At 40.7% G+C, this 17,427-nt stretch overlaps 1 protein-coding gene across 4 annotated transcripts; it reads right to left on the minus strand.

The window, feature by feature from the left end:
• Nucleotides 1-1,280: 1,280 nt before the first annotated feature.
• Nucleotides 1,281-17,427, minus strand: LOC122867963 (mitogen-activated protein kinase kinase kinase 14). Of its 4 annotated transcripts, XM_044179449.1 has the most exons (16): nt 17,074-17,427; nt 16,914-16,976; nt 14,858-15,142; nt 14,243-14,318; nt 13,080-13,953; nt 11,749-11,883; nt 11,463-11,592; nt 11,204-11,332; nt 9,170-9,274; nt 8,215-8,378; nt 7,964-8,114; nt 6,225-6,797; nt 4,811-4,917; nt 4,570-4,690; nt 4,388-4,488; nt 1,282-2,492 (listed from the first exon to the last, which is right to left on the minus strand). In XM_044179449.1, exons 3-16 carry the CDS (start codon nt 15,126-15,128, stop codon nt 2,328-2,330), a joined length of 3,102 nt encoding a protein of 1,033 aa, XP_044035384.1. In that variant the 5' UTR covers nt 15,129-15,142; nt 16,914-16,976; nt 17,074-17,427; the 3' UTR covers nt 1,282-2,327. The 4 variants fall into 4 exon arrangements, with proteins under 4 accessions (XP_044035385.1, XP_044035384.1, XP_044035383.1 ...); XM_044179448.1 differs by lacking the exon at nt 17,074-17,427 and having other exon boundaries at nt 16,914-17,067; XM_044179450.1 differs by lacking the exons at nt 6,225-6,797; nt 17,074-17,427 and having other exon boundaries at nt 1,281-2,492; nt 16,914-17,067.

The following is a 17,427-nucleotide window of genomic DNA, read 5'->3' on the forward strand; positions in this document are numbered from 1 at the left end:
AGGAAGAAGCCGACTGCAAGCCAGACCTGATCACCCAACATATAATAATAATAATAATAAAACTTTATGTATAGAGCACTTATCAAAACAAAGTACAAAGTGCTTCACAACAAGAGAAATAAAATACCACAGTGAATGACGAAATATAAAGAAATAAAATGCACAAAAGCAATAAAATAAACAGCCATTTCAGGTAAGATCAGGATCTGCTTTCAGATAAAAATGTGTTTTGAGAAGAGACTTAAACGAAGACACTGACTCAGACAACCTAATGTCTTCGGGCAGGTTGTTCCAGAGCCTCGGGGCCCTGATGGCAAAAGCTCTGTCCCCCTTAGTTTTCATCCTGGACTCAGGAACAGACAGGAGACCCCTGCCCGAAGATCTCAAACTACGTGAAGGTTCATAAGGGATTACAAGGTCTAAAATATAATCTGGAGCCAGGCCATGAAGAGCCTTAAAAGTAATCAATAAGATCTTAAAATCAATCCTGAAACAAACAGGGAGCCAATGTAAAGAGGCTGAACCAGGTGTGATGTGGTCGCACCTCTCGGTCCTGGTTTACAGCCGAGCAGCTGAGTTCTGTACAGTCTGCAGTCGTTTCACAGTTTTTAGATTAAGACGAGTGAACAGGCTGTTACAGTAATCAGCATCATGCTAAATCTGCTGGAAAGACTGAAACCAGAAGAGTTGGCGGCTGTTAGAGCAGCAGATCAATCACAATGGTTTTGGAATGACACTTTCTTCTGGCCGTGTAATAAAGTGGTAGAATCCTAAAGGTGACATTTTTTATTGCATAGCTAAAATGAGTCATTTTTTCTTCTGTTTTCTTTCATTTTCCTTTTGATGATGGGCTTTCGAGGCAGCAGACAGCCCTTTAGTTTCCTTTGTGTTGACATTTTGCAATATCAGCTACTGGACACCTGCTGATAGTCAACAAAGATCCCTTTCTAGACTAAGCAGGGGGGCCTCAAGCCACTGTGCACTAAGATTGTGATTCTTATTTTGTGTCAGGCCAGAAGGATCAGCCATTTTGATCCTCACATAAAGAATCATGTTGTAAAGTTAGAGGAATACTAGTTGTGATGTCGTGGCTAAAAAAGTACCATAAGTTGAGTTGAGCCTGCTAAAAGGTGATGTTTAAATGTTTGCTGTAGGAGGAGCTGCTCGAGCGCCCCGATTAGCTCCACATTCCTCAAACGTTCAATAAAAACAACACATGAAGTCTTAATTTTTTGAATATATATACACAGTATTTTAAGCATTTTATTAACTGTTAACTGTGATTTCTGTAAATATTATTTCCCAACACAAAGATCTAAATGTTGGTGATAAAATTCTGATGGGGAAATACTGAATTATCTGTTTACATATTTAGTGGCGTAAAGGTGGTAGAATTTAAATATACAGTATGACAAAATCATGGAATCAGCTCATAAAATATCCACCAAATGTTTTAATTATTTAAGTTAAACACCCTCCAGTTTCCTAAAAAAAAAAACACAATAAATTCCCAGACATGACCTCAGTGTCCTCACTGGCAGCTCAGTCGCCCTTCTGAACCATTTCATATCTGAATTATAATAATTAATAACAATTTCACATCTTAATGAAAACACTTCACATGCAAAATGTCCAAAAGCTACATGTGCCTATGTGATGTGAATAAAATGTCTGAAAAACCACGTGTCTAAGATCACAAGGCTAGTTTCTTTACTAGTGCTGTAAATGTTTCTGATAGGTTTTAGATCTGGTCCTGGTCTATAAGAGGCATTCTTCAGCTCCTATAGTCAAACACTCTCCTCCTGTGTGGACTGAAGCTGGAGGACACAATGAATGAAGGAGGCGACGACTGGAAAACAAGCAGAGGTGGCAGGAGAGAGCAGCTTCTTTGCCTAGAAGGTCATTTTTTATTAAGATATAAAATGTCAGTAACGTTCAAGTATTAAAGTCTGCTCATGTTATATTATGAGTTATTCATTGTTTTAAGCAGCTTCACTCCTTCTACACCTTAAAAGGCACCAAACAACAACAACAACAACTGAAACTGAGCATATAATGTAGGGCAAGATAAAAAAAATAATAATAAACCTTTAGAAAAGCAAGAAAAGCATCTTTACAAATAGAAAATTAGCTTTAAAATCACATCTTGAAATACAGATTGATGAAATTCACAAATCTCAAATTCCTACCAAAAGCACTGCTGTCCTATTTTTACCCAGGAAAAGCCATCATATCAGCAGCACAGCATCTACAGGTACATGTACGCATCTTCATGTCCACATGGCTTTAGAACAATCAATGCCTTAGTTAGTGCAAACGACGACGTCTCATCCTCGAAGTTCCAGCTTGCCGTCTCTGACTCTCCACCTCCAGCGCTGACATCTGTCAGGAGCGGGAACACAGCGGAGCCACAGACCAGACTCTTTGATCTCTTGTTCAAAGGACACCGTCTTCCTGTCCAGGGTCTCCAGCGTGAAGGCTTTCCCCGAGATCTGAATGACAGATGATGAGATAATTCATGTGGGTTCTGGTAGGGTGGGCATCAAACCTCAACGCTGACTGAAATGTGTTGAAAAGTTGGCAACGAATGTCCCGGCAGATTCATAATCGCGTTTACTTGTTCTTTGATCAGATAGTTCCACATTTAAATCCAAATTTTGCCATTTAACATTTTCTTGTAGAAATACATGTTTACGTATCTCGGTACCAGCAGCGGTGGAAAGTAACTAGTACTGTACTTCAGTACAATTTTGAGGTACTTGTATTTTACTTGAGTATTTCCATTTCATGCTATTATATACACGTCTACTTCACTACAATTCAGAGGGAAAATATTGTACTTTTCACTCCATTACTTTTATTTGACAGCTGTAGATACTTGTTACTTTACTAATTAAGATTTTTATTACAAAATATATGATCACCCTTTAAAATTATGATGCATTTGTTTCCTGCAAAAATCTCCTTATAATCAAGTCATTTTAGTCTATAATTGAGTCCCTTTATTTTCCCCAAATGTGAAAAAAATGTCCCAACCTGTTTTCAGTGCAAATAAATCAGTTTCAAGTTTTCTGAAATCAGGTTTAATTCCTCTTAATTCGAGTGCAGCGTCATGCCTCGCACTTCACGTTTCAAGAAACAGCCCGTTTTAGGTTCATTTGAATTAAAAACTGGTTGATACTCTTAGATTTGTTCACTTGTTTTAAGAAAACATGTTTTTCAGGACCCAATTATAGTCAGAACTGTCTTTATAAGATTGGGGCTTTTGCACTGTTAGAGATTGAACTGCCCAACGGAGCAGAAAGTAGTTTAAACTCGCTCCACCTCAAGCAGCTACAACAGGGAAATGCATCAACAATATAATCTACATATAACACAATTAAAGGGGGCATTCTACAATACGTACATTTTGCTGAAAAAGACTTTGAATGCAGGACTTTTACTTGTAACAGACTATTTTTTACATTGATGTATAATTACTTTTACTAACGTTTAGGATCTGTGTACTTCCACCACTGGGCACCAGCATCGAAACATTTCAAACAATACCCAGCTCTACTGTACTTGTTAGTCATCAAGTCAGACACATACTGTTAAATGTTGGAATGATACAATATTAATTTCCTTTAATCAGTTTTGGGGCCTTAACTCCTCACAGATGAGTGAGTGAGAGAAGGATCAAGGTTTACAAATTCAGCTCTGAATGGGAAATACATGGATAAAAGTCACTCAACAAAATGCAGTAATCAACTCAGTGTACAGTACAGAGAGCGGAAATGAAGCCGGACCTTCCATGTTCTGATCCAGCAATAAGAAAACCTCATTCAAAACCACACTGACAAATAACACAAATTAAAAATATAGCTTTGAAACATTCCCTAATTCTCAATTCCCTGCAGTTTACTCCATGTGTCTTGGCATGTTATATCACTGTGTATTAAATTTTTAATTGTCTTTGTTTTTATTGTATCTGCTCTCATTGTGTACACTGCAGCACTGAAGGAATCCTCTGTATACGGAGTATTGTATTTGGAGGGACTGACAATAAATTCTACCTTGAACCTTGAAATATCTCTGTTGTTAGCGGCATTTAAATAACACTTTTCTTGTAAGTTTTGCTAAAATTAACACTTGCCCATTATGAGTTGATGAGCGTCCTAGCTACTGTAGCTAGCAGGTGTGACAGTGTTTGCTACAGGTCTGATGGTGCTGACTGAAACGCCACAAAAAAATAGCAGAGGTGGGCCGCCTAACATAATAATAAAAAACATACTTTGATTAAATAAAACCATAATCTTCAGGCTCATGCCATATATTTTGTGTGTGTGTGTGTGTGTGTGACTGTTGTTGCTGAAAACCACCTCACACATTCAAACAAGCCTCTTACCTGATCACTGATTCCTACAGCAACATGGCCCACTTTGACCTGCCGACGTTCACGAATCCTCAGACACTCACCCTGGACGTTCTCAATCCAGATGTCAACACCTGGAGCGTCAGAGCAGTAAATAACTATGAAAACAGAAGTCAACCAGCGTACAACACTGTGATACAGTCCTGCCATCTTACCTTCGAAGCAGTACGAGGAGGGCTGATTTGCTAAGGCCAACAACTCCAGGTGTCCGTCTGTCTGACTGTTGCAGGAGGAAAAGACTCCAGAGCTCAGATCATCAGACGAATGGTCAGAGTCCTTAAAAATGGAGAGAAATGTTTTGTTTTTCGGGGTTTTGATTTTTGTGCAAGAGTAATTCAACATGTACAGTAGGACCTACACATATACATATTTGTGGCTGCATCTATAGATACACACCTTCTCTGAGGCATCCATCTGCGACGTGTCGGAGCAGCTGAAACAGGACGGAGGGTCATCTCGAGGTTCAGGGGATGGGGTCTGGATTGTGGTGCCTACAGCTACATCTAGTGACAGACAACATATTAGCAGTTTCTGTTAGTACCAAAAAACACAAGAACTACTGCATTACTACAAATCAGGTATACTTTTCAAATCAATCCATGCTTCACCGCATTAATCACTAAATTTGCTAGTATTAGACTCCTCAGGTGCTCAGTGAAAAGGTGAAGCGTCTTGGGGCTCAGTAACTCAGTCTTTGCAAGGTTCCCTTTTCGGAAAACCTCAAACGACAATACATTTTGCATTCCCACTGATCCACAGAGGAGCTGGCACACTGTGTTATCATACTGGCTGCTGCTGATTGTGGCTGATTCTGACAGACTGTAGCTGTGATTATGACCGCAGCCATGGGATGACAGAGCTCTGGCTGTTGCTGTCGCTGATTGTGGCTGCAGCCATGGTTGTGCATTGGTAGGATTATGGCTGTGACACATGCAGGGGTTGTTTGTGTACAGTGACTTGACATGGTTGTTGTACTCTGAACTGTGGTGTTGTGGTTACACATCTGTCATATCCTTATAGAAGCACAGAGGGTTCAAATCCTGTGTGGCTTAACAAATGGCCAGTATGGACAGGAGGAATGAATACAGCAACCAATAACTCATTCAACATTCATATGGCATGTGAGTATTGTATTAAAAGAGTATTTCACATGTTTGATTGATTGCACTCCTGTAACATTGTTGGACTCGTGATGGACAGTTTAAAAAAAAAGATTAAAATCGATGCAGCAGAACCAGAGATATCATCTTTTTAAATTCCATGCATTGTTCTTCCTTGTTAAAATCTGGCGCCTACATTACCCACAATGCAACTCGACCGGCAACAGTTTGGTTGGGGATTTGGGTGTCTTAAGCTAGCAGCTAATGCAGCCTCAAGACTCTAGCCTGCAGCAGAGATGAGGAGCGCGCTACAGAGGTCTGGTACTCCAGATGTTCATTTTCAAACTTGTAACAAACGACACTGACTCAAGTGACATCACTTTATGCAACTTTTTTCACAATGTAGTCCTACTCCGCAAGACCTATTAACAGACTTTGATGAGTAACATCGGTGGAGTTCCCCTTTAAGACAAAGTGGAAAAACTGAACTTTGAAGTGTTCCTTTAAATGCGCAACAGAGAGGAAAAGCTCTGTAATCACTCAGTAACCAAATCAGATCAATCAGTTTGTGAGATGCTGTATCCTAATAAAATGTAGTTGCAGCAGATGAAATTAAGTGATTCTGGACATGTATCCACTCAATAACTTGGCAAACAAGAGTATGTTTCCCTGCTGAGCTGTCCTCATGACGCAGAGGTTTTCTGACTCACCGTCTCTGAGGTATTCCAGCTCTGGTTCTGATCCCCATGAATTGTCATTTGTCTGTTGGCCTTTTTGCAGCAAAGGGAAAAGGCCTCGGAGAGCACGGAGATACTCTGTAGAAATGGAAGATTCCCACTCTTCTTCCTCCTCCTCTTCATCTCCTTCCTCTTCCCAATCCCCCTCATAGTCCCTGTCAGTTTTCAGCCACTTTTCCTGAATATGTTCCTCCTCTCCCATGTATATATCGACTTCTGAATCAGAACAGGTGTCCCAGTCTTTTCCATCTGCAGCGTAATCATCCTGCAGTGATTTTGGCTGGGACTCCCATTCCCTAGTTAAGGAATCTGTCTCCACTTCAGAGTCTGAGTCACCATCTTTCCAGTCATTGCTGTCCTCGTCCACTGCTGTAGTTCTCCAGGGGCTCACCCAGTACATGGTGGGTGCTGAGACGGCAGCTGATGGTTTAGTTGGGGTGAAGGGGATTCCAGGTGACAAAGAGCAGGGGGTGTCTTCATTCTGGCTCTTGCCATGATACAGATTCTCACAGGCACTTTTGACGGACCAGGGACTCAGACCTCCAACTGTGGAGCAAATGTTAATTTTTAGAGTCCTCAGTGATGCAGATAATGTCACCACAAGTGAAGTAAGGTACTTGAGATCAAAGGTTTTTGGTTTCCTATCTGAATATATAGACAATCACATCTCTCGAATGGCCAAAACTAGGTTTGGAGTGCCCCAAGGATCAATCCTGGGTCCTATTTTATTTTCCCTATACTTGCTCCCTCTTATATTAGTCACTGCCATGGCATCTCCTTTAATTTTTGTGCTGATGACACGCAGCTATATTTTCCATTAAAGCCCACAGACCTTGCTATGCTGCACTCAAATGTCTAGTTGACGTCAAAAACTGAATGGCAACCGATTTCCTTCAGTTAAATACAGATAAGACATTCTTATTATTGGCCTTCAGTGTATTTCTGACCAAGTTTCATAGCTAAAAATCTTGGTATAACATTTGATCCCAGCTTCACTTTTAAGCACCATGTTACTAAGCTCGTAAAGTCTTGTTTTTATCAACTAAGGGACATGGCAAAGATTCCACCTACCTGTATGCTTGGTTTTAAAGACACTAAAACTCTAATACATGCTTTTATTTCATCGTGTCTTGATTAAGACTATACAAAACTCAGCAGCAAGGCTTCTAGCTGAGCAAAGAGATGGGATCACCTTACATCTATTTTAGTCCCTCTACACTGGCTGCCTGTTCCTTTTAGAATTGATTAGGGACCTATCTACATCACTGAACTGAACTGAAAGTCCATAGGAACCTTCACATAACCTTTGCTGAGTAAGTCCTCTTTCAAATCACCTCTCAAATCACACTTTTATTGTATAGTTTACCCTGATATAGTCAATTCAGCTCCCTCTTATTTTATCTATTTTTTACGTCATTTTAACCACCCTGTTTTATAACTTATCGTTATTCTTGTTTTATTCTGTATTCATTTCACTGTTGTGGTTTCCTGTTCTGGTTTTTATGTTGTTAAGTCCTTTGTAACTGTTGTTTTCTATGTAAAGCACTTTCTAATTTTGTTCAAGTATTTCTTGATATTTTTATTTGTTTTTATGTTGTAAAGCACTTTGTAATCTTTGTTTAATAATGTGTGTAAAGTTTATTATTATAATTATTATAAAAATAACTAATTTTTACATTATAAGATGATTCTCGAATCGGTAACACATCGACCTGCTCTGAGGGCCTTGGTGGTTTTCCTCCTGAGCTCCTTTGCCGATGCTCGTCTGTCAGGGTCTTTCTGGAGTCCGGCCCTGAACACTTTGGCCGTGAAATTGTTACAGTTGGACGGCACCTCCCATAGTGGCGGAGGCTCATTGACAATCTGACAAACAAATGCAAGAAACGTGAGAATACCTCAGTGCAGTTCTTTTCACTTCAGGGTGAAAATATCACGCTTTCCAATAACGATAAAGAAGACTCACCTGGAGACACAGTGGATGGGAGTAGTAGCGTATCCATGGGTGGCATCCGTTAAGCATGTGCAGTAGCATACAACAGCTGCTCCACACATCCGCCTTAGCACAGAGTTGTTCCCCTCGTGCCACCTCGGGGGCCATGTGGGTCTCCGTCCCGGGGAAGGCAGCTCCTACATCAACATACAGTGAATACATTTTTACCTCATACCTCTCAATTACCTTGTGTTTTCCCCTGGCTCGTTTGCACATGATCATGCTCCTGTTGTTTATATACATTTTGACATGGCTTACACTTATCCAGGGCTAAAGGCACACAGTAATATTTGTTGTTACATTTGTTTTTCTGTTTCGTGTGACTTTAAAGGGACAGTTCACCCTGAGTTTTGGAGATATCGGCCAAAGAGATGTCTGCAGACATCTCTTTGGCCGATATCTCCAAAACTCTGCAACTCACACCAAAACAATCCAGATGGATAAACAGCACTACAGGTAAGAGGAAAAATAGGTATTTTTGATTTTGGGGTGAACTGTCCCTTTAACCAGTGAGGTTCTTTTTTAGTATTGTTTGCATGTTTTCAGCAAATTTTACATAGTAAATAAATGCAGAAGTAATTTCCTGTGCTCTGTCAGTGTGTTCATCTTTAACTTTCTGTTATTGTCATGGACTTGCTAAAGAACAAAAGATAATACAATAGTCACCATTCAAATATATGACTTTTCAGGGAACCTTTTGAATCACAGCTGCTTATTTCTCTCAGTAAGAAAAGAATAAGAAAATGAATAAAACATAATTATAGTTAAATTGGATCAATGGTAAATTTATAAAGGGTGTAAGTAATTCTTTTGTGTCTATTTAAGGTTAATTTGTGTAACCAAATCCAAGTGTAATCAATAAATATCAAGTAAATGATTGTGTTCTAATGTAATGTAATTTATTGCAGACTTTTTATACTTTACTCACCCCTGAATGCCTTAGTGCTCCATCCGTTGTCATCTAATGTCTCTGAGAGACCAAAGTCACAGAGGAATGTGTCTCTGCAGTCTGCAGACAGCAGCACATTGTCAACTGGAATAAAATCAACACATAGGATTTAGTGAGACAGCTTGTTTTCATTCGGTGCTCATTATGAAACAGTTGACAGAGAAATCAGGAGGCTGTCAGAGTGATGGGTACACAGGAGGCCAAAGCCTCTGCAGCTCCTGAACAGCCGACTCGAGGTGGCACAAGGTAACAGCTTCAAAAATAAAGCATACACACATCTTTTTCCACCTCTTCATGAAGATCTGATATGATGAGACCGGTTATTTTGATGTCTGTTGGCTGAGTGAACCTGCTTGCAGTCACCTCAGACGACAACGGAGGGCCCTAATTTGAGAGAGCCCCTTCCCAGTCAATCCTCTCAGCAGGGATTACTGAGGGTTTAGGGGTGAGATGTCAGTTTAGGATTAGGTACCAACACTGGGGATGCAAACTGACAGTAAAACCAGCAGCTAGAGGCTTTACTTTTCTCCCTCCCTCCCAGTAAGTACTGTTGATAATATTAAATCTACTTTTAAGGCAGGGAGAGATGGGACACTGTGGGGTCTCACAACAAACTAAACAAGCTAAAGCTGAATCCAAATATATGCATATCTACAACATTACAAATAAATAAAAAAATCAACTTAAAAAAGTGATTCTACACTGAAAATACGAGCCTGTATGTACACAGAAACCGGTAATGGAAGAAGTATTCAGATCCTTTAAAAGTAGCGATACACCAACGTCAGGTACCGCATTACAAGTAAAAGCCCTGTATTAAAAAGTACAATATTATCAGCAGGATGTACTTATGTACTAGAAATAAAAGTACTCACTATGCAGAATGTTCTGTTATTTACATATAATAATGTCAGATTATAATTATTGATTGGTTGATAATTATTTTAATGACTTTATATTCTGCTGAGAAGTTCTATAAAGATACATAATATTTTTAAATTGATGATATGTTTGTATTTAAAGAGTAACTAAAATATAGCTGCACTGTGGGTCTGTTGAACTTCTGATCGCACCCAACATCACATCTGGGTGTGGTCAGGTGTGGTCTGTTGTACTTGTGACCACATCCGACTGTGATGAAGCGTGGTCCTATGGCGCCACGATACATCACTGCTGCACAGGATGTGGGAAAAGCATGCTGTCACCACTAGTTGGCGGGGCAAGCACGATTATTAAACCGGATGAAGTTACTCTTTAAAATCTTAATCTGCAAAGTAACGAGTAACTTTAGCTCTCACATAAATTTAGTGGCATAAAAGCTACAATATGTCCCTCTGACATTTACTGGACGAAGTATAAAGAAGAAAGTATAAAATACAAATATTCAAGTAAAGTACCTAAGAACATTATTTAAAGCTGCTGTAATTCATGTTTTGGCTACTTGGGGGCAGAAAAACAAGCTGTAAACACATATTTAAACCTGATAAAGTTGATATGGCAAACTTGTTAGCAAACAGTTGCCTATCCTGCAGACACGGAACAACATTATCATCATTTGGAGTTGTGTTTCTGGCAACCCAACAAATGTAAGTCTGATATTCTCTCTCTTTTGCTCTGTTTTGGTCTCCACCAACTCCTGAGGGAAGTATCTGGCTCTTCAGCTGCTAAAAGCTCCACTATGTTCACCAGCTGCTGTGTCCGTCTGCTGTTTGGTGATGGGAAGGTAGTGTACAGTGGGTTTATCTGAGCTCTTTTGCTGAAAACAGCTGCCTGCTGACGCTGATGAAAGCTGTGAGACTGAACCAACCACCAGTAAAACTGTGAGACCAAAACAAAGAGCTGAAAGATGCAAAAATACCCCGTAGTGCTGAGGAGAACCGTAGAGTGGTAATAATTTTCTGTGGGTTCGTCAGTACGAGCGACACCGTTCACAGTACGCATTACACATGACCTGATCTAAACCGTCCAGATCCTGTAAACTCCCAGACTTACAGCGTTATAACAAGAACTCACCTTTGACATCCAAGTGAAGGACCTTTCTGTGGTGCAGGTGTTCTAGTGCCCCCAGTAACTGATGAAGGTAGTGCAGGGCCAGATCCTCAGGTAGGGTGTTCATCTCTTTCAGAAGCTGGGCCAAACATGCTGAAGAGGTTTGGACAAATATTTACTCCATATGACTTTTTTAACACTACAAGTTATTGGCTGTAGGTGGATAATTAAACTGCGTATAAAGTATTTGTGTTAGTTATTGTTGATAGTGAAGAAAGTTTACCTGGCTTCAAGTCCATGAAGAGCACAATGTTGAGCCCCTCCCTCACAGCCCCAAAGAGCTCCACAACACGAGGAGAGTTCAGAGCGCTCCACGTGCTCACCTCCTCGCTGCTGAGGTGACTCAGTGGAATCTGAGATCAGTGGACAACAATGTGCTGAATAACACTTCACTCACTTTTAACTCAATCATCATTTCAGTGTTCAGGAGCAGGATAACATTGTTTAAAGAGCTTTGGGTGGTGCCTATCTGGATTTTTTAAAAAATGACTCACTCTTTCTTGGCTTACCCTCTTGGCAGCACATTTGAATCCAGTGCTTTTGTCCCGAATACAGAATACATCACCGTATGAGCCGTTCTGAATGTGGTGAAGAATGCAGTATTCCTCTTCCTCCCTGTACTGAGAACTGTTGGGCTGAAGTTGCTTAAGGAGACAAAAGTACACATTGACAGCATAAATGACAACCAGGTTGAGGAAAAAAGGCAGAGAAGTTAAAGGGTAAATCATCACACAATCAGAAAGCCTGCTGCACTTTGGCCACGCCCTAACCGGTGATGTCACAGGCAGGTGTTTCCTGTCTGTAGTCAAAGGTTAAATACTTGCTGTAACACAGGAGTGAAGTACATTTACCCAAGTACAGTACTTAAGTACAACGTCGAGGTACTTGTACTTAAAGCTTCTCTAATCAAAAGTTAGAGACTAGTCACTGCTGACTTTTTCTGCATTAAACCAGACCGCGATCTTTCCCGAACCTCAACCAAGTGCTGTCAGTGCCTAAACATGACCATAATAAAGTTTAACAATGCTGTAGTCGCTGTAAGCGGATATTGTATTGCAAAAATCAAAAGGAATACATTGTCAGGGAATATTTTACTGATACGTTCAGTGTCAACATTTCTGCAACTGTCCAGATACGTTAATTAGCAACATTTCCCCCATTATGTTAACAGGAAACATAATTCGGGTTACATTATGTTTCCTTCAAAACAAATTTACTGTTGCAAATTAGTTGTATATATGCATAATTTTGCCACATGAATGCTAATGTTGCTCTGTGTTTGCTTGATGTATAAGTAGGCAACTATTTGCTAACAGATTCACCATAACTTTAAAAGGTGATAATATGTCAGATGCTGTGTTTTTAGCTTGTTTTTCTGCCTCTAAGTGGCCAAAAAAGGTTAATTTGACAGTAAAAGGTCAACAATGAATATTTTTCCTCAAAACTTTAATTTAATGCTACTGTATACTTCTACTTCACTACATTTTAGAGGGAATTATTGTACTTTTTACTCCACTAGATTTATTTGATGCTATTGGTTGCATTATGGGAAATGTAGGATCCAGCATTTTTGGCGTTTGACCCATATTAGGGGCTTAAAATCTTGATATCTCGGCCACTGCTGCTTCGATTTTCACCAGTTTCTTATTTTAATTTGTGCACCCCGTCAAACGTAACTGACGTCAATGATTGTGGCTTTGCTAAAAGTGCATGGATGAAACTTTTAACTCATCAAGAACAGTGATCGGTGTTCTTAGCTTGGGTTTAAGGCATATGTAGGCATGTTAATATCAGACACAAACTAAGAATTGTGTAAATAATCTGAATGTAAATGTCTTACATGATGAAATATGAGTCCTTCATTGACAGGTTTGCTGGTCTTCCAGTCATTCAGAGTCTGTTTTATCAAATCTCTGAAGAAAGGTGAAACAAAGAGCTTTGGCACATGTGTCACTCTGCCTCTTAGGATGTTCAAAACTGTGTCAATATCACTCATGTCATCAAAACCAAAGGAACATTGAGATGTATTCACAGTGCTGGAGGTGTAGGTGGAGTGTGAATTTCCCAGCAGGCTTTGCACACACCCTGTAGAGTCAGAATCCCACTCAGCATGGGAGGAGGAGCTAAAACCAGACACATGCATGAGGTCAAAGGTCAAATGTGACATTCTGGCTTCAACTCCAAAACTATCTGCTACTTGTATGCCGTCCTCCACTCCGCAAGATGAGTCTGACTCGCTTTCATGACTCCAAATAGATTCAGAGTCCTGCTCCAGGCCGCAATCAGAGTCTGAGTCTCCTCTGTCACCAGCGCTGGATGTGTCGTCTGTATCTACTGATCTGTACTGTTCCTGTGACGGGGACACTTCCTCTAATCCTCTGGCACACTCGCACACATCTGCACAGCTGCAGCCTTCACATATGCAGGAGTGCAGGTCTCCACGGCTGCAGGGGGGTGAGACCGAGTCAGTAAACTGAGGAGGAGGCGGTATGATCTCAGTGGATGATGTCATCTCTCTGTATGCTGATTTCAGCCAATCAATCTCCTGCACCCACAGCCCCCGGATGATTGGAGGTTGTTCCCCTTCGTCCTGGCTCCGTCTTCTGGTTTTCCTGCGTTGTTTCCTCTGGAGGTGGTAGTGTGGGAGTCTGGCATCCACATCGAAGTCCTCATCCTCTGTGTCACTCACGAGGGCAGTTTCCCCGCTGAGAGACCTGCAAATTAGAGGGTATACGTCATGTTCAATATACTAACCGAAGCTCTATAGATTTAAAAGATCAATACTTACTGAAATGCTTTTCCCAATTATTCTGATGGCATAGGTTTTTGTGAAAACTGGTATGTGTTGCTTTCAGCCCTGCATTCTCAGTCAAACTGTCTTGTTTGATATTACCATAAGGACTCTCTAAAATATTTTTCAAATCCTACACATGGGGCCTTTAAAATGTTTGTGTTTTGTCGGAGACACACCGACGGCCCTGGGGATTGTATTCTGTGAGGTACCTGTGCTTTTTGAGCAGCTGAGATCTTGAGTAAGGGCACTGTGTGTTGGTAGGGCTGAACTCCTGAAAGTCTTCTCCTGGGACAGAGAAAATGTCAACAATTAAGAGTTTGACTATTGTTAAACTGGTTATAGAAACTTATATTCAAAAACCTAAATACATTCAGCCAAATACTACAAAGAGGGGTAAAGACAAAGAATACTTTAAAGCAAAAATGCAACATTTTTTGTAGCTTTCTGGCGGAGAGTTAGACGAGAATATTGATGCCACTCTCATATCTGTCCGTTAAATATAGCCCATTAAGCTAGCAGCCAGTTAGCTTAGCTTAGCACAAAGACTGGAAACAGGGGGAAACAGCTAGCCCGACTGTCCAAAGGTCCACCAAATCCTCCTACCAGCACCTCTAAAGAAATGCAAGGTTTTCATCCAGTAGAAAAGTTGCCAATCAAGTGGAAGTTTTCACCCTAAAAATCCATCATGCATAGATAAAACCAGTGGAAACTAACCCTTTTCCCCAATAATAATTTAGCTACATAGAGAAAAGGATCCCCAGCCTCATTGTGGTCATTCCCATGCGACAGTCATTGATCCACATACTGTAGACCTGCAATCTTACTCTCTGCCTGTGCGACTATGGAGACGCAGGGATTCTCCTCGGACACGTCATGCCCCTCTGTGACCACATGTTTGGCAGTGCCGTGCTGCATCACCCGACTCAGATGGGGGGCGATGGCCTGGACCAGCGAGTCCTTTTCCTCCTCACAACCTTGGCTGCTGTCCTCGTTGCCAAGAAATGAGAGTTTAGATCCTCCGGTCACGATGATGAACGGTGTGTTGGAGTTAAACATCCGGGGTATGGCCATTTCTCTGTCACTGTCAGTGTGCATCTACGATGTGAGAACTGGAAAAGAGGATGAACAAAACACACACATACAAGAGCATGAAAGTACGTTAGTACACACATACTAATCAGGTGCATAAACACCTAAAATCTGGGGATGTTTTAACCTTCTGATTGTGGAAATCTTGGCCACAGTTGTTCAGACAAAAAGATATTGCTGGACAAAACTCATGTGAGGTATGAATTTGTTTCATCAATAATTTTACAACCCCTACATAGAATTAAGAGACGAAAAAGGGAGTGAGCAAGAAGTTTTCACTGTACAATTGAGGGTTGGAGTACTCCATTAGCCATTATATACTGTATATAATAACAGTCATCCACCGCAATGTGATGACGATATATTGTTCAGTAATATGCTGTATGTTGTTATTGTCATTATTTGGGATTTTGGATGCTCGAGGATCTAAGAGGCTATTCTTAGGCACAGTGGTGCTTTGAGCTAAATGCTAATGTCAGCATGCTTACCATATACCATATTCAAGAGTTTAGCATGTTAGCATAATGTTTGCTAATTAGCACTAAACAGAAAGTGCAGCTGAGGTTGATGGGAATTCTATTAGTTTTGCAGGTATTTGGTCATGAACCAAAGTATTGGAACAAGTGAAATTTTGACCTCATGGTGGCGCTAGAGAAAAAGTCAGTGGATCACCAAAGTCATTAGCAGTCATCCTCTGGAGACCATGAATATCTGTACAAAATGTAATGAGAATCTATCCGATAACTGCTGAGATACTTTACTCCAATGTGGTGAACCTATACCGACCAACATTGACATGGCTAAAAAACATGTACACTGTCAGCCTGAAACATCCACCTCTAATTATGGTGATATATTGTATTTGTATATACAGTATTGTATTTTATTAATGTGTTTTGTCATGGTCAAGTGCAGTCTTTATGTCTTTTTGTATAGTTAACCAGAGCAAACACTATTGTGGTCTGTAAAACTTATAAAACTTGCCTTAAGAGGCTGCAACACTGCCAAACCCTGATAATAATATATTTTTTAAAACCCGTCAAATCAACTATAGTCGAAACAGAAAATTTGTGATTGGCAAGCATTTTGATGTGGTGGCATTTGCCGTGGCCAGGCGTGAATGAACAGACACCAGGTGGGTATAAATAGCAGGCAGAGATTTGGCACGCAGAGAAGCAGCCGCATGCTTTCCACTGAGGCCGGCCAGCTGTCGAAGTCTCTCTTCCTCAACACATGTTGACAGCGAATACTGGGATCAAAACACACACACTTCCCACACATAAAGACCGCACTTGTCCTGAAATCCTCATACAGAGCCTGAGGGGCGGATGAGATATCACATCTGAAGTACTTTTGTTTGATAATGTGAGGACGTGAAACTGTGAAAGCACGTGGAAACCAACGGGTGTGTTAGTTTTTTACCTAAAAAAACAAAGATGACAAAGTTTAAAGAGCTGTTAAAAAAAGTGTTAAGGACAGGTACAATAAAAAGATCTACACCTGAGCTGTGGACATTATAAACAGCAATTTAAACTTATCGGTACTAAGGTGACACCCTATTTAAGACTCAATCAATCTTCCAAAGCATGCAAGAGCTACATCTTAAACACTGATCCCATATCCCAAACAATGACAAACGCCACTCTTCCCATGGTGCACCGCTAACTACACTTCCTGTCAGCTACACTGCTCGCTTTCCTCTTCCCTCTGTGACCTGCGAGTGAGAACACCTCCAATACAACAAAGTCAGTGTGAAGCCAAGTGAGCCTCTGCACCAACAGAGCAAATTACCTCAGAGGGACGGTCAGAGGCTCGTTTCCCGTCTCGGGTTCAGGTGAAATTGCTCCAGTGATCCTGTAGAAAGAGAGAAAGAGACGTCTCTGTTGCTTCTTGACTCCCTGTCTCTGTTCGTCCTGTGTCGAGTGTGCATTAGTCTCCAAGTGTAACCTACCGGCTTTCTGCCCCCGCAGGCTCTGGTGATTGGTCGACCATGTGTGTGAGTTATGAGCTCGTATACCTCAATGACCCCCCCTACCCCCTACCAACAACACCCACCACCCGCACAGTCTCCTTTGGATGGACACTGTAGATGCCCTCAGTGACACTTGGATCTCGTCTGTTGTGCTCTTTTAGTCTCTTGAATGTTGCATTTAATGCAACTTTCAAGGCAATAAAACAGCAATTTCACAGCGCTAAATTATATATATAATATAATAAAAGCGTAATTTTTAAGTATAATTATATATAAACGTATACTTGAGCAGGAGTACTCTTGAATGTGCTAAACTAAGACACCATTAAGTTG

This window comes from Siniperca chuatsi, linkage group LG20 (genome assembly GCF_020085105.1).
Source record: "Siniperca chuatsi isolate FFG_IHB_CAS linkage group LG20, ASM2008510v1, whole genome shotgun sequence".
Lineage (NCBI taxonomy): Eukaryota > Metazoa > Chordata > Actinopteri > Centrarchiformes > Sinipercidae > Siniperca > Siniperca chuatsi.